This window comes from Lutra lutra, chromosome 2 (genome assembly GCF_902655055.1).
Source record: "Lutra lutra chromosome 2, mLutLut1.2, whole genome shotgun sequence".
Lineage (NCBI taxonomy): Eukaryota > Metazoa > Chordata > Mammalia > Carnivora > Mustelidae > Lutra > Lutra lutra.
In genome coordinates, this window is record NC_062279.1 from 95528052 (window position 1) to 95550205 (window position 22154).

The 22154-nt window shown below is 36.8% G+C and overlaps 1 protein-coding gene across 1 annotated transcript in view; it reads left to right on the forward strand.

Moving 5' to 3' along the window:
- GRID2 (glutamate ionotropic receptor delta type subunit 2) overlaps nt 1-22154 on the forward strand; it is a 1463802-nt gene that overhangs the window by 1340488 nt on the left and 101160 nt on the right. The window contains 1 exon segment of the mRNA XM_047717994.1: nt 8497-8663. Within this exon segment, the coding sequence (XP_047573950.1) occupies nt 8497-8663 (167 nt within the window).

Here is a 22154-nt window from a genome sequence, read left to right on the forward strand (position 1 = left end):
AGTGGGGCATGGGGTAACTGGATGATGGGTATTAAGGAGGGCACGTGTAGTGATGAGCACTGGGTGTTACATGCAACTGATGAATCATTGAACACTACAGTCAAAAACTAAAGATGTACTATACGCTGGATGCTTGAACATAATAAATAACTAAATAAACAAACAATTTTAAAAGGAAAAAAAAAAATAAACCTCAGAATCAGGAAACAGAGAGCTATGAGGGGAACAATATGATAATGTGTTTGTTCACTGTGGTATGCCCAAACTAATTTAGTCGCTGCTACCTTCAACTGAACATTGGCGCCTTTTAGGAGACATAAAAACTTTTGATCGATTTAGAACTATTACCTGTCTCAGCCCCAACTTGTAAGATTCAGTCTCTGTTATGTGCTTTCTCATTTCCTTTTCCATTATGCTCAATTCCAAATTCTTTTCTCCGTATTATGCAGTATGCTGCTTTGGTCATGTATCTCACTACTCCAGTTATTTGTGTCCTACCATCTGTAATAAAAAACAGTCACTTAACTTTCTTTTTCATAGATGTTTGGATCATGCTGGTATTAGTATTACAATCACTCTCATCTTCATCATCTGTACTCAGAAAAAATCATCTCAGTATTCACAATGTTAAAAATTAAATTAACATCATCTTGATGCCAAGAACAACAATCAATCCACAGGCAGAGGGCTACTAGCAATCATGATTACAGTGCACTTAAGTTGCGCATTTCCATCTCAGCACTTGCAATGATATAACAATGAATGACTGATTATCGTGAACAGCAAGTCACAATTGCCAACATGCGTGGTCAGGGGGAGAAATGTTGACAGCAACTGCCGTTGAAGGCAGATAAGACATGTCATATCCACCTACTACAAAAATTGTCACTCTCAGTCCCTATCTTTCAAGTTGTGGTATGGATTTTGTACCCCACCACCAATAACAACCTTCTGCACCCATTGCCAAACAGCTGGAAGTTCTCCTTGATGTAGAGGTTCCAGTGCTACGACTCGGGCCTCCCAGCCCAATTGGGACAGTTGTCATCCTAGTCTTTCCATTTGAGCCTGTGGGACATATGAGCACTTTCTCCTTCAATTCATCTGTTCAGTTTCGTGGTTGAGAAATTGAGGTAGGTGTATCAGCTGGTAGCCGCATAGATCTTTTTAGATTCACAGCTGAATCTGCTTAAGTACACTGTTTATTTATTTATTTATTTATTTTTAGTTAGAATCTTAGTAATTCCACAATGCTATTTTCCCAGAATATGTTCTACTTGTTCTGATTCATCTTTCTAAGTGTGGCATTACTCTGAGTTGTCATTTTTCTTTGTTAGTTTATGGGAACTCAACTCTGATTGTTGGATTTTCCTAGGGAATGTCAGTCTTGTTACAGAAGTTGAAATGTCCTCTCTCCTTGTGGGCTAGTAGTATAGAAAAAAGTGATTCACACATCTCCCCCCTGAGGAAACTGGAGGAAGTTGGGGCTATCCTAGTCTTCTGATCTGTCCCAGGCTCCATGAGGGGAGATCTTTGCCCACCTATTCGATCCCTTTCTAGTCAATTTAAAGGCAACAGAAGAGACATATTCATGGGAAAAATATCTAAGGAAGGAGAGCAGAAATATTTTGAGATCCAAATTGTGAAACAAGCATTCCCCCAAACTTTCCTGGAGGAGCAACTGTTTTTGTTTTTTTGTTTTGATTTGTTTTGTTTTGGGGGGTTTTATGTTTTGTTTTTTTTGTTTTGTTTTGTTTTTAGGCACTCACCCTCCCTGAAGGAGAGATTTACCAGTTTTTTCCCCACACAGAACTATCCAGAACTCCAGGCCTTGCTATCTTTCTGTATTCTAGACCCTAATGGCCATTTGTTTCGAGAGAAAGTTGTCAGTAGAGGGTAGGTGGTTGCGTTCAGTTTTCCACATTCCCAAAATACTTTAATAAACTTTACAAAAATGGTATTCCAATAGGGTCAAAATAGAGAGGCAAAGATAAAATTTAGAGGTAGGTATACTGCTTCTTTTCTAGGTTAAAAGAAAATATTTTATAAATAGCTGATATTTATTTTTAAAACATTCATATCTTCCTTGTGAAATTTGTGTCCTGTGATGACTATCTTGCTGCACAAATTCAAATTTCAAAATAATAGCAGGTAAAATATGGTAGGCCAACAATTAAGATAGCAGTAAACAAAGCCATATATATGTTAAAAGTCAGTCTTAAGCACTGAAGTATGGACTTGAGCATGATTTATTTTGCTAGATAAATTCAGAAGAATTGATGAATGATGCTAAATTATTAATTTGTTTAAAGTGGGAGAGGCCACCACCTACAACCATATGTCATAAATATTAAAGCCATCCCATCTTAAGGACTTATGTGGGCAATGAATTATAAGGACCACTGTAGATCGATTCTGGGTTAATCATAACTCTTTGTGCCTGTAATTCACAATCACTTTATCCCCTACTGACCATTAGTTTAAATTGTAAAAAAGTTAGCAGCTTAGTGTGCAAAGTTAGAATTTATTTCTCCCACGTTATTCTCAGGCCTTTTGGTTTTTATTTGAGCAAAAATAGTAAATTTCCATACTGCAGTCTTTACTTGAATTTTAAAAAGCTTTGCTTTGGTTTTAATCCTGAAAACCTGAAACAGATAGCAATTGTCACAAAATCAGCAGGTTTCAGGGGTCCAAAAATCATATAAATCAGATATTCATTCATTCCTATTTTTTTTTTTAGTTAAAACATGTTTTATTTTTTCTTCCCAATTTTTATTTAAATTCCAGTTAGTTAACATACACTGTAATATTAGTTTCAGGTGTAGGATTTAGTGATTCATCCCGTACATACAATACCCAGTGCTCATCACAAGTGCACTCCTTAATAGCCATCATACATTTAACCCATCCTCCCACTCTCCTCCCCTCCAGCAACCCTCAGTTTGTTTTCTATAGGTAAAAGTCTGTTTTATGGTTTGCCTCTCTTTTTTCTGCCCCTATGTTCATCTGTTTTGTTTCTTAAATTCCACATATTAGTGAAATCCTATGGTATTTGTCTTTCTCTGGCTGACTTATTTCACTTAGCACTATACTCCTTAGCTCCATCTATGTCATTGCAAATGGCAAGATTTCATTCTTTTTTATGGCTGAGTAATAAGCAACTTGTTTTTTAAAAGCTTAACTTTTATTTATTTTAATAATGTGATCACATTGCATTAAAAAAGTTGCATTCTTTTCTTTGGCTCTTGCCTTATACTATGTTGCATTATTTTTATTTATATAAATATTATTTTTCAGACTAGATTGGGTATACCTTGAAGGCAAAGATTACCATATTTCACATATTTTTATATTCCTATAGCAATTATCTCCCAGAATTTGATCTTTAGTGCAGTGAAAAAAGCCTAGAAGATGATGTTGAGTTCAAGCTTCAAATCTACCACTAGTCCTTGGTATGACTTAGAACAGATTCTATTACCATATCTGTGAGTTAGGCATCAAAATATCAGCTGCCCCACAGTGTTGTAAAGAGCAAATAAATTTATGTGTAAAGGGCATTTTTTAAGAATGGAAAAAATGCTTTATAAATGTTAGCTATTATCATGAGGAAGAAATGGAGGACAGAGGCAGGATAGATTTTTCTTCAGTGAAGGGATATCTCATCTTACCCTTCTGTTTAAATGTCATCTTTCTATAATTGTCCCACTGATTTTTTTTTTTTTAGTAAAAAAAGGATTATCATTGATGTATCTCTGCAGCTGTAGATTTTGAAGTGAGCTTTTAAGGAATTTGCTAAATTAAAGATTTGTGTGAGAAAGAATGTGGCTTCTCAATTAAAACCAAAGTCCTTGGGATAACAGGTAATGAAAGTCTTTTTGTCTGTGGTGTAGGCTTCTGCAATTTTCTCAGAAGATGCTTACCTAATGAATTGAAAAGAAAAATGCTTTTAGCATTAGGTTATGATAGAGGTGTCAGAACAGGGGTATTCAGGACAAGAGGATTCCACAAAGGAAAGGAAATATGATGTAATCCATAACGTGGTGAGGAGCACAGGTGCAGGTTTTGAAAATACATTTTCCCATCCTTCACTTACTTGGCAAGAAATGAAAATATTTAAGAAAATAATATTGAATATTTATAGCTATTCACCTGATGGGAAATTGCAGAAAACTAGAAGTTTAAAAGAGTGTGCATGAACAAAAAAAAAACAAAAAAAAACAAAACAAAACAAAAAAAAAAAAGGTTTCCAAAGAGTATCTGTGTTTAATCAAGCACTAGAGATAAGGAATGTAAGTATTTGGGGTTTTCTTGTGCAACTATTTCATTTACCAAAACATTCAACCAGGCTGTCCTGATTCCTCCAATGAAAATTAAGTTTCCCTTTCTTTAAACCACTTTAACATTTTAAGCTTTTTGGATGGTACTTACCATAATGTGTTTTATGTTATAGCAAGTAGAACTTGACTTACCTACACTACTGAGTTGTAAGCAGCTTGAGGGAAGAAACCCAAGTCTTACCTTTATGTTCCTTACAGATCTCTTTAGGATCTTCAGATTAATGCATAATGATTGCGAGGAAAATGGAATTCAAAGAAAGATTCCTGTAATTATATTGTGGAAATGAAACAAAGTCTTGAGTTATCTCAGCAATGAGAAATCCATCAAGGCTACTGGCATCTCAGCTCTATTATAAGGACACAGGTGTCAAGCATTAGCAGCTACCATCATCCATTAATCACCACAGCATTCTGGTATCTCTATTTTAGGAACTAGACATTGATAATATTGGAGGTAGATGCCATTTTGGAATTCTTTGCCTTTCTCATAAAAAGGGCCTGGAATATGATGACATAAAGCTTCCGGTGTACTTTTGCACTCTGTTTAACCTGCTAGAAGCACTCAGTTGGCATGGAATCCACTGTTAATAAGTAAATGGCCCACAATGTAGCTCCTTTTTTTTAAATACTTTATTTATTTATTTGACAGACAGAGATCACAAGTAGGCAGAGAGGCAGGCAGAGAGAGAGGAGGAAGCAGGCTCCCTGCTGAGCAGAGAGCCCGATGTGGGGCTCCATCCCAGGACCCTGGGATCATGACCTAAGCCGAAGGCAGAGGCTTAACCCACTGAGCCACCCAGGCGCCCCCACAATGTAGCTCCTTATCCAAACATGACTTCAAGAGCAAAGACAAGTTTCAATTTTTAAATAATATCCCTCACCTAGTCAGATGGATTGAAAATTTCAAACCTTCAATTGTTATTCTGCTGGAAAGTGATGTTGATGAGTTGGTTTTATTGTGTATGGGTTTTATTGATGAGTATTTTCTAGATAGTTTTAATCTAATAGTTAAAAACTATCCAAAAGACAATGATTGTATATTTTAGTTGTTGGGGAAAAAAAAAAAAAACAGGGATATTTTTAAAAGCTAAAATAGTTTGGGTTATTATGCAACATTTCATTGATATTGCTACAGGCTATAATCATACTATTTTAATGGTTCTCCTTTTAAAAATGAATTCATAATGCTTTGTAACATTAGAATTATTAGAAACATGTATATAATGGCAATGATGATGTTAATATACATTTAAATAGAGCTTTACAGTTCACAAAGCAGTAACAGCAATGCTAGAACACTTTGCTAACAGCAAAGCAATATGTCCCCAACTGAGAAGGTCCCTTGAGGGCTATAGAAGTCCAAGGGGATCCAGAAGTCCAGAGTGGCTGTTTGAAAGAAGAGAATAGCAAAAACCAAAGTAGGTTTTTAGAGGAAGCTTCAGGGTCACTGCTATCTCTCCATTACTATAGATTTAGAACCAAGAGGCTAAAAGCAAATATGAAAGTTAGTGATTAAGGGTAACAGAATATGCCACCCCAAAATATGCTACTTTGGTATATTGATGATTTTGAGCTGGAAGCACTTGAAAAACAGCAAATGCAGGGAGAAGCTTTCTCTAAATAACCCTTATTGACCTAAACATAAATCCTCTAAAAGGAACTCAAGTGTCATAAATCCCCTCCCTGGGAGTTTCATCAACAAGGAATGACCCTCATCCCAGGAGAAGAGACTAGAAGTGAGGCACACATCCAGACAAACTTTGTCACAAAATACCACAACTCCCATGTATTCTACCAAAGGCCATTCATCTTTCATAAATATGATTTACTCTCCCCTAAGCCTACTTCCCTCATCCCTTAACTTTCCAAACTAGATGGCTTTTAATCCTGATTTCTAAAGCCACTTCTTTGAGTTACTCATTTTCCCCAGGGTATCTCCCATGTATACATGAGGCATACATGTTGATAAAAATTTTACATATGATTACAGATAGAGGAAGTAGTATCAGCAGCATGAGGGAATAGGGGGTCCTCTCACAGAACAACAATTTGACAGCCATCCATGAACAAAATACCTTTGTGAGAACTTTGGAATCCTAGTTGTGAAATCCAGGCAGAATCTAAGACTGAATAAGAGTGTTTTCAAGAGGCGCATCTGGGTGGCTCAGTCACTTAAGCCTCCAACTGCTGATTTCAACACAGGTCATGATCTCAGGGTCTTGAAATCAAGCCCCACATCGGGCTCCATACTAGGCATTGAACCTGCTTAAGAGTCTCTCTCTCCCTCTCATTCTACTCCTCCTTCCCCCTTTCTCTCTCTCTCTCTCTCTTAAAAAAAAAATAAATAAAAATTTTAAAAAGAATGATTTTAAGAGCAGGCTATATCTCAGTGCTTGGTCAACTATCGGTTGTCCTGTCTACATTTCTGCTGAAAGCAGCCTATCCCCTGAGGACTTGATTCCGATACTATAAAGGTACAAAAGAATTATGCCCATTCTTACCACTTCCACTCAACATAGTACCAGAAGTCCCAGACATAGCAATTAGAAAGGAAAAAGAAATAAAAATATCCAAATCAGAAAGGAAGAAATCAAATTATCTCTCTTTGCAGATGATAAGATCATATATGCAGAAAATCTTAAAGACTTAACAAACAAACAAAAAAAACCCTTCTAGAACTAATAAGTAAACTCAGTTAAGTTGCAGAATACAAAATCAGCATACAAAAATCAGTAGCATTGCTATAACAAACAATGAACTCTCTGAAAAGAAATTTTTCTCTTTCCCCTCATCAGATTTACCAGGAAATTTCTTTCTCCTCAAATAAATAAACAAACTAACTAACTAACAGGATATTTGATTTAATTTTAGTTCTATTTATTTTTATGAACTCATTAAATTCTATATTTATAGATAATATTTTTTAAAGATCTATTTATCTGAGAGGGAGGGAAAAGAGAAAGTGTGCACTGGAGTGGGGGGGGTGAGGGATAGAGGGAGAAAATCCCCAAGCAGACTTCCCGATGATCAGGGAGCACTATGTAGCCCTGAACTCATGACCCATGAGCTCACCACCTGAGCTGAAACCAAGAATTGGGCACTCAACCAACTGAGCCACCTGGCTCCCCTATATAATATTTTTTAATTAATTTTATTAAAATTGCTCTTTATTTTTGATACATTTGTAGTTTAGGGGAAGAAGTCACACTTATAAATAAAAGACAATCATTAAAAGGTAAACAACTCAGAATAAAGTTATGTTCCCTAAATAATGATAGAGAAGATTTTATAATTATTTGTTCTTCATTGCAATGCCTACCAAAAGGTGGGCAAAATATTCAAAATTGCCATAGACCACACTTGGCAACAGATTACCTCAGAATAACAGAAGTTAGGAAATGAATCTTGCCAACAGGGTAGTGTTGATTATTTTTCTTCAGTGTGACTTTGACTTGCAGCATTCATTTGGAACATAGGTCACATTCAAGGAGATCATACCTATATTGGGTGGGTACAGAAGCCTACCTAGCTTAGAAGCCTAGTAACCTAAAGGAGACAGTATCTCTTGTAACAACTTCAAAAGTGAGGGACACCTGGGTAGCTCAGTGGGTTAAGCCTCTGCCTTCACCTCAGGTCATGATCTCAGGGTCCTGGGATGGAGCCCCACATTGAGCTCTCTGCTCAGCAAGGAGGCTGCTTCCTCCTCTCTCTCCGCCTGCCTCTCTGCCTACTTGTGATCTCTCTTTCTGTCAAATAAATGGATAAAATCTTAAGAGGGAAAAAAAAAAAAAAAGCTTTACTTCCAGGTCCCCAAAGACCAATTACAGGAATGACTACACTCAGAGAAGCTCAAAGACATGGCTTTTTTCCATACATTTATTGTTTTCCCAGTCCAGGTGACATTTACCACTCAAGGGTCATTTTACTATAGACTATGTTGCCTGGAAACATATTTAACATTCTAACTTTATCACATTTCCAGAACAGAGCTATAAATTAACCAAATGCCAAATTCTCAAAAAATAGGTATTTAAAAAGATAAGTCCTATGACCTTTTATCCAATTAAATATACACAATTGTAATATGTCTTACCCTAACTGTATAACTTAAAATTCCAAACTTAAATCCTATTTTCTTCTTTTGTTCTCCGTATTTTCACAGGTAAAATATGGAAATTATGCTTTTGTGTGGGATGCAGCTGTGTTGGAATATGTGGCTATCAATGACCCAGATTGCTCATTTTACACCATTGGGAACACGGTTGCTGATAGAGGATATGGAATCGCACTGCAACATGGCAGTCCTTACAGGGATGTTTTTTCACAAAGGTAAGATTCTTGTGTGCTCCAAATAAGGAGAGACAAAAAAACAGAAAAAGAAAATCCCTTAGTTATGTGTGTAGTTTTTATTATATTTTATTTTCTTTGTTTAGAAAAGCATAGTAAAAAATAATAAAAGATTATAAATGTTATTTAGTAAGACATTCAATTCCTAACGCATGTACTGAAATATTGTTTTTCCATAAAAAGGGAAAAATAGTGCTACATAAACTGGTTTTACTTTTTAAAAATTGATATACAAAAGGAAGTAATATGTTAATAATTTCTTTAGAACTTAATTAGCCATTTACTTTCTGAATTTTAAATATCACAGAAAAATTAGTTCATTTCAAGAACATCAAAGCATAAAATAAACTTCAGGTCCAAGTCAAAGTTCTGATGTACTGAGGCACAGAATGATAGGAATGTTTCCATCTGAATTTTGCAAAGGAAAAGGATAAGAATTTTAGAGTCCCGGGGCACCTGAGTGGCTCAGTGGGTTAAGCCTCTGCCTTCGGCTCAGGTTGTGATCCCAGGGTCCTGAGATCAAGCCATGAATCAGGCTCTGTTCAGCAGGGAGCCTGCTTCCCACCTCTCTCTGCCTGCCTCTCTGCCTACTTGTGATCTCTCTCTCCCTGTCAAATAAATAGATAAATAATCTTTAAAAAAAAAAAAAAGAATTTTAGAGTCTCTCATGTAGTGTCAAAGTATATGAGACTTCATCATGGAATTAAGGGGATGGTTTATTAAGAAATTACACCCCTGGGACGCCTGGGTGGCTCAGTTGGTTAAGCAGCTGACTTCGGCCGAGGTCATGATCCCAGTGTCCTGGGATCGAGTCCCACATCGGGCTCCTTGCTCAGCGGGGAGCCCGCTTCTCCCTATGCCTCTGCCTGCCATTCTGTCTGCCTGTGCTCGCGCTCTCTCTCTGACAAATAAATAAAATCTTAAAAAAAAAAAAAAAGAAAGAAATTACACCCCTCCTCAAATGAGAATTTTCTTATAAAGTTTTTTAAGAAAAAAGGTTTTGAAATGTACACTTTAGATGAACAATATATATGAAAGACTTGGGCCTGCGAGGCACTCCCAAAGATCACTGCATTTCATTTTATCTACTACCAAACAAGTGTGGGCCTAAGGGAGAGCAGTATCTTTCAGGCAGGAGTATATTTCATTTCACAATGATAATGCATGTTGTTTATTTTCTAGAAATTTTTCTACCTATTTTCTAAAAGCTAATGCCAGATCAAGAGGTCAGTACCAGGTAACAGTAAGCCCCAAATTTCAAACTATTTGAGCTGCATTCCTCCAAATTTTAAGATAGCAAAAAGGTATTTTGCGTTAAACGAAACAAAAATAAAAACAAACAAAAAACAAACACCTGAATTAGTCATCCAGAATTTATGTTAAAACTCTTCCATGAGCTAACAAAAAAATCTAGGCCTCTCTGTTTATCTACAAAAGTGGAAGTTAGAATAACCCCAATGTCTTATATTAGTTGGCCTTTCTGTGCAGCAAATAACCCCAAAGCATCCGTGCCTTTTTTGCATTCGTGAAACGTACGTAGGGCTGTGACTTGGCAAAGTTGTGCAGCAAGCTGCAGGTCTCCTGCAGGTCTTCAGCGCTGCCAGAAGCCTGCAGTGTTTCTTGTGCTTCTGGCATGGATGTGACATATGTCACATCAGCCCACAAACCACTAATGAAAGGGAGTCTCATGGTCAAGCCCAAATCGATAGAGCGAGGAACTGTAATGCACATAAAGGGAAGAAGGGAGCAAATAATTATTGAATGATAATACAACGTACCAGTGGTCCCTTATGGATCTAAAAAAATCTAAAAATGACAAAAATAGGGGCGCCTTGGCGGCTCAGTGGGTTAAGCATTTGCCTTCAGCTCAGGTCATGATCTGGCCTGGGATGAAGCCCTGCTTTGGGCTCCTTCCTCAGCGGGGAGCCTGCTTCTCCCTCTGCCTGCCACTCCCCTGGCTTGGGCTTGCGCTCTCTCTCTCTGACGAATAAATACATAAATTCTTGGGGCGCCTGGGTGGCTCAGTGGGTTAAGCCGCTGCCTTCAGCTCAGGTCATGATCTCAGGGTCCTGGGATCAAGTCCCGCATCGGGCTCTCTGCTCAGCAGGGAGCCTGCTTCCCTCTCTCTCTCTCTCTCTCTCTCTGCCTGCCTCTCTGTCTACTTGTGATCTCTCTCTGTCAAATAAACAAATAAAATCTTAAAAAAAATACATAAATTCCTTAAAAAATAAATAAAATAAATAAATAAATGAAATTTTAAAATCTAAAATGACAAAGAATGAAACAAGCATAAATTGGGAAGTAAAGTATCATTCAAAATCATTCAATCTTTAGATTAGCTATTTAGCTGATCTCCCGCTACCCGAAGTAGTCTCAGCCTGCTACTTCTCCGCCATCTTGACTCCTCCTCAAAATCATTCAAAACGCACTTATTGATGAGTATGTTCTAAGAGGAACAAACTGGAAAATCAGTTATGCCTTAAAGAATTTACCTGGAAGTAATTTACCTGGAAGACACTTGCAGTCTAGTTGCAGATACATGGCCCATGCACATGAGACAATGAATGATGCAGACATTTCTATAAATGTGTGCTGATATTTATATATATACAATATCAGTATGACTTACTTATATTGGGTTAAATTGTGTAGTTGAGATATTGAAAGAATTCAGTACTGAATGGAATAAAGAGTTAAAGGAAACATGAATGAAAGCTCTCCAGAGAAGGTGAGCCCTGAATTTGATCTTAAAGGATTAATAGAGAATAGTTAGGCTAAAAGGATAAAAGAGATAATTCTTGGAGAAATGATGAAGACAGCAGGATTGAAGTAGGAGAAAGCAGAACACGCTGAAGAGCAACAAGGGTGGCAAGTTAATTTGAGAGGAAATTTAAAGTTTGGGAATCATACAGTAAGCCACAAATAGCTGTGAGAACTTATTTCCATTCTGGAGCCCAGGAGCAAAATTAGAAGACAGTATTTAAGGGAGGGTTAATCTTTGAGGTTAGGGTTGAGCTTTGAGAAGAAGGATGGATTAGGATTGGCAAAGACTAGAGCAAACCTAGAAGCATGGAAGAAGGAAGACCGAGTTCAGAACTGGGCAATGGGGAATGAGAAGGAAGGAATAGACAGAGGAGACACTTCTAGACTAAGAAGCACAGCATTGATTTCATTAACTTAGAAGCTTGGGTGGAAAGCATAATAGAATGAAGGGGATGCCAAAGTCCATGGAGAAAGACCAGCGGAAAAGTCTAATTGATACTGAACATGAACCATGTTGTTGAAAAAGGATTATTTATTCCTTAGTTGTGGTTAATTGGGTTTTGTTTCACTACAGATTTTTGTTGTTGTTGTTTCCAGACCTGATTTCTAGATCTTATATGCAAAAGAAGAACCCAATAAAATCAATACACAGACATAATAGCAATTAAAGAAACGTTTAATAAATCACATGAAGTGTTCCCTGTGGTGCTCTACCTAAGAGAGATTTAAATTCTGAGGAAGTCCACTCCAGTGAACTGCTGAAAAATAATATTAAACATGAGCATTCTTTTTCCTTTGATTTGCATTATGGAGATAGACGATTTAAATTATCTCTCTCTGTGGAGTTCCTTAATAATGACATCTACATCCTGGTTCCCCGGACACCTGGAAGAAGGGAGATCCAGGAAAGAAACGTGATCTGGCAATTGTTGATACACAACTCATCTTGTTTCACATGAGTGCCGCAGTCATTACCCAGACTCTCCTCCTGAATTCAGAAAATATCTGCTTTCATTTTCCTATGCTATAGCCATTAGGGAAAAGAGATCTCTTTTTTATTAACTGATTTTAAAAAATTATACAGACCATAAAATTTAATCATTGTAGTACACCTTAGAAATTACTATAAATAACTTTAATACATCAACTTATCCTAGGCCCTTGATTACACTAGATCACCGATTGCTACTGTAATTGCATTCAATGAAAATGAAAGTATTCAGGGTGATTTTTTTAATTAAAGATTTTATTTATTTATTTAGAGAGAGCAGGAACAGGGGGAGTAGCAGAGGGAGAGAGAGAATCTCAAGCAGACTCTGTGCTGAGTATAGTCCAGTGCCTGACTCAGTCTCACAACCCAGAGATCATGACCTGAGCCAAAATGAAGAGTCAGATGCCTAACCAACTGAGCCACCCAGGTGTCCCCAAGGGATTTTTAGGTAGTAATCACTAATTATTTCTCAGGTGACTATATATCTATACCACAACTTAAAAGACATTAAAGTATTTAAATATCAAATAAATATTAATACATGAAGTAAATGTTATGTGTGGATATAGTAGCTATCTGCCCAGTATCTTATATGCTTGTATACTTTAATGACACTCCCAAGCAATTATATGAAATGTTGTACATTTGCCTATTACGCACTTGCATATGAGAGCACAACTATTATACTACAAATGTATACACTGAGTAGAGGGCCTGAGCTTTGGCAAGCATTAGGTTAGGCATCAGAAACAGGGGCTGTAGGGATATATTCACTTTTACACTTCTACGTGCAGGGATGACTTTTAAAGACCAGTAAGTGCTACAATATATATATTCATAGATTTGGATAGAGGAATTTTGTTTCTTTGATCTGAGTAAATACTAGGTAACTTGGCAGCAGAAGTTGAAGTATTTCTACAATCTCATCCGATAGGTCAGAGTTCCACTGTGGTGAGTAATGTTTGCAGTGAATTCTCCTGCACAGTTCATTAAATGTTTATGTGGCCCTCGTCTTGTAATAGTTCTTCATTTTCAAAAATTATTTAGTCAAAAGTTGTTGCAGATTGTTAAAAGTGTGTGACAATTTTTGGAACCATACTGTCTAGATTTGAATCTCAGCTCTAATATTCAGTAGCTTTATGAACTGGGACAAATTACCTCGTTATGTCTCAGTTTCTTTGTCTATTAAATGAGGGTAAAAATAGGACCTCCCTCATAGACTAGTAAATGTAAGAACTCAAATCGGGCACACAGTAAACATGATATAGTCTTTTTTTTTTTTAAAGATTTTATTTATTTATTTATTTTTGTTTTGTCTTGTTTGTTTTTTAGATTCCACATATAAGTGAAGGTATATGGCATTTTTCTCTCTCTGTCTGACTTACTTCTCTTTGATTAATACCCTCTAGGTCCATCCATGTTGTCACAAATGGCAAGATTTCATTCTTTTTTATGGCTGAGTAATATCCCATTATATAAATATCCCATCTTCTTTACCTTTTCATCTGTCAGTGAACACTTAGGTTGCTTCCACATCTTGGCTATTTTAAATAATGCTGTAATGAACATAGGGGTACATGTATGTTTTTGAATTAATGGTTTTGGTTTATTTGGTTAAATATCCAGAAGTGGAATTGCTAGGTTATAGGGTATTTCTATTTTTAATTTTTTGAGGATCCCCCATACTGATTTCCATAGTGGCTGCACTAATTTACATTCCCACCAACAGTGCATGAGAATTCCCTTTTCTCCACATCCTCACTGGCATTTGTTATTTCTTGACATTTTGCTACTGGCCTCTCTGATAGGTGTGAAGTGATATTTCATTGTGGTTTTGGTTTGCATTTCCCTGATGATGAGTGATGTTGAGCACCTTTTCTTGTCTGTTGGCCATCAGTATGTCTTTTTTTTTTTTAAAGGTTCTATTCATCCATTTGACAGGCAGAGATCACAAGTAGTCAGAAAGGTGGGCAAAGAGAGAAAGGTGGAAGCAGGCTCCCTGCTGAGTGGAGAGCTCCATGCGGGGCTCAATCCCAGGACCCTGGGATCATGACCTGAGCTGAAGGTAGAGGCTTTAACCCACTGAGCCACCCAGCTGCCCCATGTATGTCTTCTTTAAAACAAAAAGTTTCCGTTCAGGTTCTCTGCCCATTTTTTAATCAAATTATTTGATGTTGAGTTGTATGGGTTCTTTGCATATTTTCAATATTCACCCCTTATCAGCTCTATCATTGGCAAATATCTTTTCCCATTTAGTAGACCGCCTTTTTGTTTTGTTGATAATTTCCTTCACTGCAAAGTCTTTTCAGCTTACTATAGTTCCAATTGTTTATACTTCTGTTGCCCTTGCTTGAGGAGACATATCAAAAAAAAAAAATTGTTAAGACTGATGTCCAAGAGTTTACTGCCTATGTTTTTCTTTCAGGATTTTTGTGATTTCAGGTCTCACATTTAAGTTTCTAATCCATTTTGAGTTTATTTTTGTTTATGGCATGAGAAAATGGTCAAGTTTCATTGTTATGCATGTAGCTGACCACTGTTCCCTGCACCTTTTATTGCCCAGAGGTGTGGGGGGAAATGTAGCCTTCTTTTCCCCTCTCTTCCTTCTGTGTGAAATCTACCCCAACAAATGCAGTCCAAAATGCTTCCATACTTGTGGAACACAGCTGTTCTCCTTTGGTTCTGCACATATGCTCTTCCCCTCAGCCACACCCAAGCTCTAGCAGAGCTCAGCCGTCGACTCAGCAATGTTTGGTATAAGCTTCAGATGGCGAAGCGTTTTCCCCCAAATTATGTATTGTACCTCAATAGCTAATGCTTTAAATGGCTACTTCCATGCATCTATAAGTTAAGTCTTTGGATGTGGTTTAATTGTTTGTCTTTAAAAGAAAGGAAACTTTTCTGCTGATTAAAAAAAAATTGTATATTCCCATTGTATATGCTTTCCCCTTTTGTTGTAGATTAATTGACCAGACAAGCACAGGCACTGTTCTGTGTGTCTGTTTGAGTGCCAGCACCATACTGTTTTGACTACTATAGGCCTACAGTATAGTTTGAGATCTGGGCATGTGATACCTCCAGGCTCGTTCTTTTTTCTCAAGACTGGTTTGGCTACTTGGGGTCTTTTGCGATGCCTTACAAGTTTTAGGATTATTTGTTCTGTGAAAAATGCTCTCGGCACTTTGGTAGAGTTTATGTCGAATCTATACACTTTTCTGGGTATAGTATGAACATTTTAACAATATTAATTTTCTAATCCATGTTCGTGGTGTATCTTTCCATATGTGCCATCTTCAGTCTTCTATTTCTTTCATCAATGTCTTACAGTTTTCAGAGTATAGGTGTTTCACCTCCTTGGTTAAATTTATTTCTAGGTATTTTACTCTTCTTGATGCAATTGTAAATAGAATTGTTTTCTTAATTTTTTTTTTACTAGTTCATTATTAGTGTATAGAAATGCAAAATATTTTTGTATGTTTATTTTGTATCCTCTGACTGCATTTACTAGTTCTAATCAGTTTTTTTGGTGGAATCTTTAGGGTCTTCTGTAAATAGTATTATGTCATCTGCCATACCAGTTTGAAGGCTTCTTTTGTCTTTTCCTTGTCTGATTGTTGTCTGGATTCAGAAAAAGCACATGAGATCTTTTCCTCTATCTCTGTCTTCAGACTTCTTACAGTTTATTCTTGGGTCCTGCCTAATGTTGGTAAGCCCCTTGAGTTCAGATGTGCATCTCTACATCTCTAGTGGCTACCTTCGTGCCAGCACAGAATAAGCATTCAATAAATATTTGATGAAAAAAGATCTACCCAACTTTTAGATCAAAGATCATCCCATTTACTTATATCCCAATAAATTAAATACCTATTCTTTGTGCTTGTTAGTAAAAAAAGAAAAAGTCTTCTATTTTCTCTAACATGACAATTTTTTCATTCTTGGTTTCTCCCATTTTTTTATATAATAAATAATAAAAACTCAGGGAAAAAAAAAAAAGAAAAACACAGCACATGTCTACCTTTCTTTCCAGCTCCCTGCTGTAAGAACTTTTATGCTTTCATGCCCAAAAGGAAGGTAGGAAAGATTCCTTTAACTTGAAAGCACAGAGCCCTAATCCTTTTGTTCACCAATAAGAATGAAGTACTTTTAAACCACTTTCTTGCCTCTTCAGGAAGTGAAAGAAATGGATTGCCCAGTTAGCAGTTCCAAAATCAGTCAACAACTGGCTTGACCTCTGCTCTCAGTCAGCTGGAAGGAGCTCTCATGTAGATGCTTACAAGCAGAAGTTAAAAAATTGTTTTCTCTTTACACATACAAAATACATACAGTCCCTCCACTCTGAGAACAGGAGTGACATTATCAAGATACTTACGTAAACATTAAGCAATATGAACTTACCCATTAAACTGGTTTGGATAATAAATGCTGGAAACATTTTGAGGAAAGGAAGTCATTGCTGAGTAGAATAGAAAGATTTCCTCAGACCTGAGCTAGAAAGCTTCGAGGAAAGTAGAATTTGGATATTGGTCTGGTAAGGTGCTTAGGAAGACATGAGGAAATCATCAAAACAAAAAGTTACCTTGTGTTGAAAGGACAATGAGAAGGAACTATGTAGCAGGTGAATACAGGTAGAGAAGCTAAAATTAAATGTGACCAGGTACTGATAGCTGCTACTTATTAGGTACCCACGGTGCTGAACATCTGATATATTTCATGTAGTACTTGCCACAAGTCTGTAAAGTGGTCACTTATTCATTGTGTTTTAAAAATTTAAGGAAACTGAGACTCAGAGCTAAGTATCTTACCAAAGTCACACAGTAATGACAAGTGGAGCTAGGACTCAAACCCAGGATGGGGTTTGTGTCCTACTCAGTACCCCACACCAGCTTTGCGAGGCTCTGAGGAGAACATTGGACACAGGAGCATTTGAGGAATCCAAGGTACTAGGTTAAACAAGACAGAATTTAATTGAGAAAAGCCATTACAAGGCCCTTGTCGTATTCCAACTGTGAAACGGTGAGAATGTTCTCAATAAGATTGAGAAATGATTAGAAAAAAAAGGTACGATTTGAAGAGGGATAGAGAGGATTTGGTGGCAATCAGAGGATCCAGGAAGCTGTAGGGGAAAGGATGTGCAGATTCAAGTGCTCACAACAGCTTTCTCTTGCATTCTCCTTCCAACTCATTTTTTTTTCCTTTTTCGTCATTTATTGCAAGTGTTGCATCAGCTCAATTTCCCCTCCAGGGAAAAAAACAACTGGAAAATGATTTCTAGAAAAGTGGTGATGATTTTTTAAAAATGTAATTCATTGGGACACCTGGGTGGCTTGGTTGATTAATCCACTGCCTTCAGCTCAGGTCATGATCCCAGAGTCCTGGAATCGAGTCCCACATGGGGCTCCTTGCTCAGCTGGGAGCCTGCTTCTCCCTCTGCCTTCTCTGCCTGCCTCTCCGCCTGCGTGTGTGCTCTCTCTCTCTCTCTCTCTCTCTCTGACAAAAAATAAATAAAATCTTTTTAAAAAAATGTAATTCACTACCCAGGGGTTATTTATTTCAAATGATTTTTCAGCTTACAGACTGAAGTAACATAGTTGCTCAAATTATATTAACATATCCCTAGTGGTATTCTTCTGTCCCACACACCAGATAATATTTTTAAAAATAAATAAGTAAATAAATTTTAGAAAGCACACACACGCACACACAACCACTGAAATCTTTTGGTTTTCTGTTCTGGATCAAGAAAACAAGATAGTTTAGATGGTCATGTTTATATAAAGTAGTAAAGAAAAAATGTTTCAGGAGTTGAAAAAGAAAGCAAGAGGACATGAAAGATTCACTTTCAAATAGAGACTGGAGTAAAATAAAATAATATATATTTGTATATATATTTTTATTTAAAATAACATTCTTGGGGGCGCTGGGTGGCTCAGTGGGTTAAGCTGCTGCCTTCGGCTCAGGTCATGATCTCAGAGTCCTGGGATCGAGCCCCGCATCGGGCTCTCTGCTCATCGGGGAGCCTGCTTCCTCCTCTCTCTCTGCCTGCCTCTCTGCCTGCTTGTGATCTCTCTGTCAAATAAATAAATAAAATCTTTAAAATAAAATAAAATAAAATAACATTCTTAACTTATAAAGTGTTAAAGGAAATTATTTTCTTTTCTCATATCATATACATATATTAAATAAGGATTAGCTTCTGGAAGCCATTAAGTAATATATCATTCCTATTTCAGAGCGGTTCCTTTTAAAACATTTGTTTTAAAATTCAAATTTTAGAATTTTGAATTTAGGGAACTACAACAAAAGAGAAAAAAAATGAAGTAGCTTATTAGTCAGTCATTTTTTTCTGTTTCCTGAATCCTCATGAAGCTATCCTTATACCTAGTATTCTGTGGATTTTACCCATCACCCTGACAGCTGCTTCTGATGGAGAACCTAAATATTTTACGTTTGTTTCAGCGTTCAGCCTAATTAAATGGAAGTATAAGTACAATTGGTGATATTTCAAATATTCCAAAAATATTTATCAAATGGGCACTATATGATTTGAGATTAGTTTTATTAATCTTGTAAAGCAGTAGCCAAATTTTACGAAAATTACCAAGCTTTGCTGTCAAGGGGCAGACAGCATACTCAATGCTGAACACAATCCCAACCATCAGACAATGCAACCCCATGGAGCAGATTTCAAAGTGTTATAAGATTCTGTTTTCCTTGCACTTGCATCACACAGCATTTGGGGAATACTTCATCCAAGGTACAAGAGTACCTTTTATAAACAAACATTTTTATTAGATTTTCTGGAAAAAATTATTGAGGTACAGGGAAGATAAATGACTAGTGCGAAGTGCAGAGCAGTATTTCAGCTGAGTAATGAGCCCATGACATTAGACCAAGCCACTTGGCAAGAAGTTGGATCAGCCTTTCATTATTTTATAAGATTTGAGCCGTTTCTAGAGCTTAGTAAGTATGATTTCATTCAAAAAGTGGTTGTTTTACAAAAAAACATGGTTATTATAGCGGTATAAAGTAGGTGTGACTGAAGGCTAAGTTTTTAACAAAACTTTTCAGAGCTTAAAACTGCAAATGTGCATTGCACTTGAAAGTACACGTGCACGCACACACACATAACTGAGAGTCAATTATAAGCTTCTCTCAAAAATACTATAGAATTCTATTCTAATTCTATTTTACTTAAATCACATTTTTCTATCCAAAACACTCGTCTTTACTCACGGGACTTAGCCCAACCTGCTTTTTAAAGGGAAAATTTGATGTCATTGCGGATAATCAGAGAATGTGGTTCTTTTTAAATAGACCCTTAAAATATTGTAAGAAGGGTAACAGCATGGGAATAAGCACGTGGGCTTGCATGATAATTATGTCCATAGAGGGAACAACCATAGACGATGAGACAGGAATGTGACTTTGTCATGCATTTAGATGAATTCCCTAATTTTACAAATGTAAAACCGAGAAGGGAAGTGGGGTCCCCTGCCCAGAGTTTAAGCTTAGGTCAAAAAACAAACAAACAACTTAGGTCAGAACATGCTCTGGGGATCACAAATCCAGGTTCCCAGTCCGGGGTTCCTCCTGTCCTGCCATTCTCTTTGTTTAAAAAAATCAGTTTTGTATCCCTAGAATTTACTAGTAAAATAAATTTTCAGAAGCATAGTTATGTCTACTATAAAGGAACAGGAGTATCAGCAAATAATGTTTAACAGGGTCATAAACGTAACTGGAACATCTGTTTAAAAATTGTCATTACTTTATAGACATACAGAAAAAGTAACACAAATAATGGATAAGGAGCTGTGGATTGTGTTATCCCTAACTTAGAAACTGTCCTGTAGCTTAAAATACTAGTTAATAATCACTGAAGACTTCCTATGTGCCAGGTACTATTCCAAGTGCCCTCACCATGTTAAGTCATTTAATCTTCACAATAAACTTATGAGGTACATACTATGATTAGTCACATTTTACCGAGGAGGAAACTGAGTCAAGGAAATATTTTCAGTTTTCAAGGTCATAAAGCTAATAAGTAGCAGAGCCAGGTTTGAACCCATGCTGTCCAACACGATGCCATCGGAGATCCTACTGCCGTAGGTCCAAGCACATGCGCCTGCGTGCACCGGGATAACAAGCATCCAAACGGTCTTCACACCTGTGCAAGCAGCCATCTTCTTGCTCACTAAAATGCCTACGGGTGATTTCCAGAGATTAAACAGCAAACCAACAGCAAAAGTCCTCCTTTAGCATGAGGGGGCAGATCCATTTGAAACTGAAGCTGTCTTGTCAGCTGATCAGAAGGAAACAATAAAAGTATTAAAAACAGAAAGCTGTGAAGGATACTATAGTTATTTTCCCTCTCTTATCTTCTTTTGTCACAAACGGCTTAAGACTGTACTAGGCCAAAACTTCAATTCTTCCTTCATAGAAGTTTTCATTCATTATGACTTTTTGATTGGTAGGCTCCGTAATCACCTCTTACTGTCCCATTTCACAGTTCAATGAGCAGCTCAAAAAAAACTAACATCATAATTGGTCAGATTGTCTATTCACATGTCAAATGCTTACTAATATGAAATAGAAATGACTATTTCTAGAACTAAAGTATGGCTAAGATTAAAAAAATATGATTTCCATATGGAATGACATTTATGAGTTCCTGTAGTCCAGAATGACAAGTCTAATAGAGGCACTAATGATTTTTATCTTTTTTTTTTTAAAGATTTTATTTATTTATTTGACAGAGATCACAAGTAGGCAGAGCAGCAGGCAGAGAGAGAGGGGGAAGCAGGCTCCCCGCTGAGCAGAGAGCCTGATGTGGGGCTCGATCCCAGGACCCTGGGATCATGACCTGAGCCGAAGGCAGAGGCTTTAACCCCCTGAGCCACCCAGGCGCCCCAATTTTTATCTTAATGAACACAATTTCCTGCTTTAGCACCAACTTCAAAGAGACAGATAGATATACCTTAAAGTGTACATTCTTTTCCTTAATAATCCATTTTACAACTGTCATTGTATGAAGCTATTTATGTTTGAAATAATGTTAATAACTATTGAAAATCATTGAAATCCAACATTTTTATTTTATATATAACTGACCTCAGCGTATGTATATAAAAATTATGCCTTCGTGATATTCTTTTTTTAAGATTTATTAATTCTTTTTAATTTAATTTAATTTTTTTTCAGTGTTCCAAAATTCATTGTTTATGCACCACACCCAGTGCTCCATGCAATATTCGTACCAATATTTCAGGGGTCAGACGTGGAAGTAAGATGGGAGGAACCAGCAACCTGAAAAAAATATGATAGGCTTCCTGTTCTGTTGAGGTTTTCTGTCTCTTTCCAAAATAATATTTTCTATAGGTACATTTTTGTTCTTAGGATTTTTATCAGTTTTCTGGGGGCTTTTTTCCAGCAATTAACCAAGAGATCTGTAGCATTCCCCATAAAAGTAAGCATGGTCCTTCTAAGCAAACTCTCACGGTCTTCAAATTTTACTAATATGAATTTCTTCCTTTCTATTTTAGCAACCAGAGAAACTTGCCAAACAAATTACCTCCCAACCAGAATGTATTCAGTAGAGTGGCAGTGAATACTTCTTTAAGGTTGATGAGATAGAAGAGCATAAAACCCGGGGTTCCTGAATATTAAGCCAAGCTTTGTGGATTTAGAACATGGGGAGTCACTGAAGAATTTGGGAAGACAAG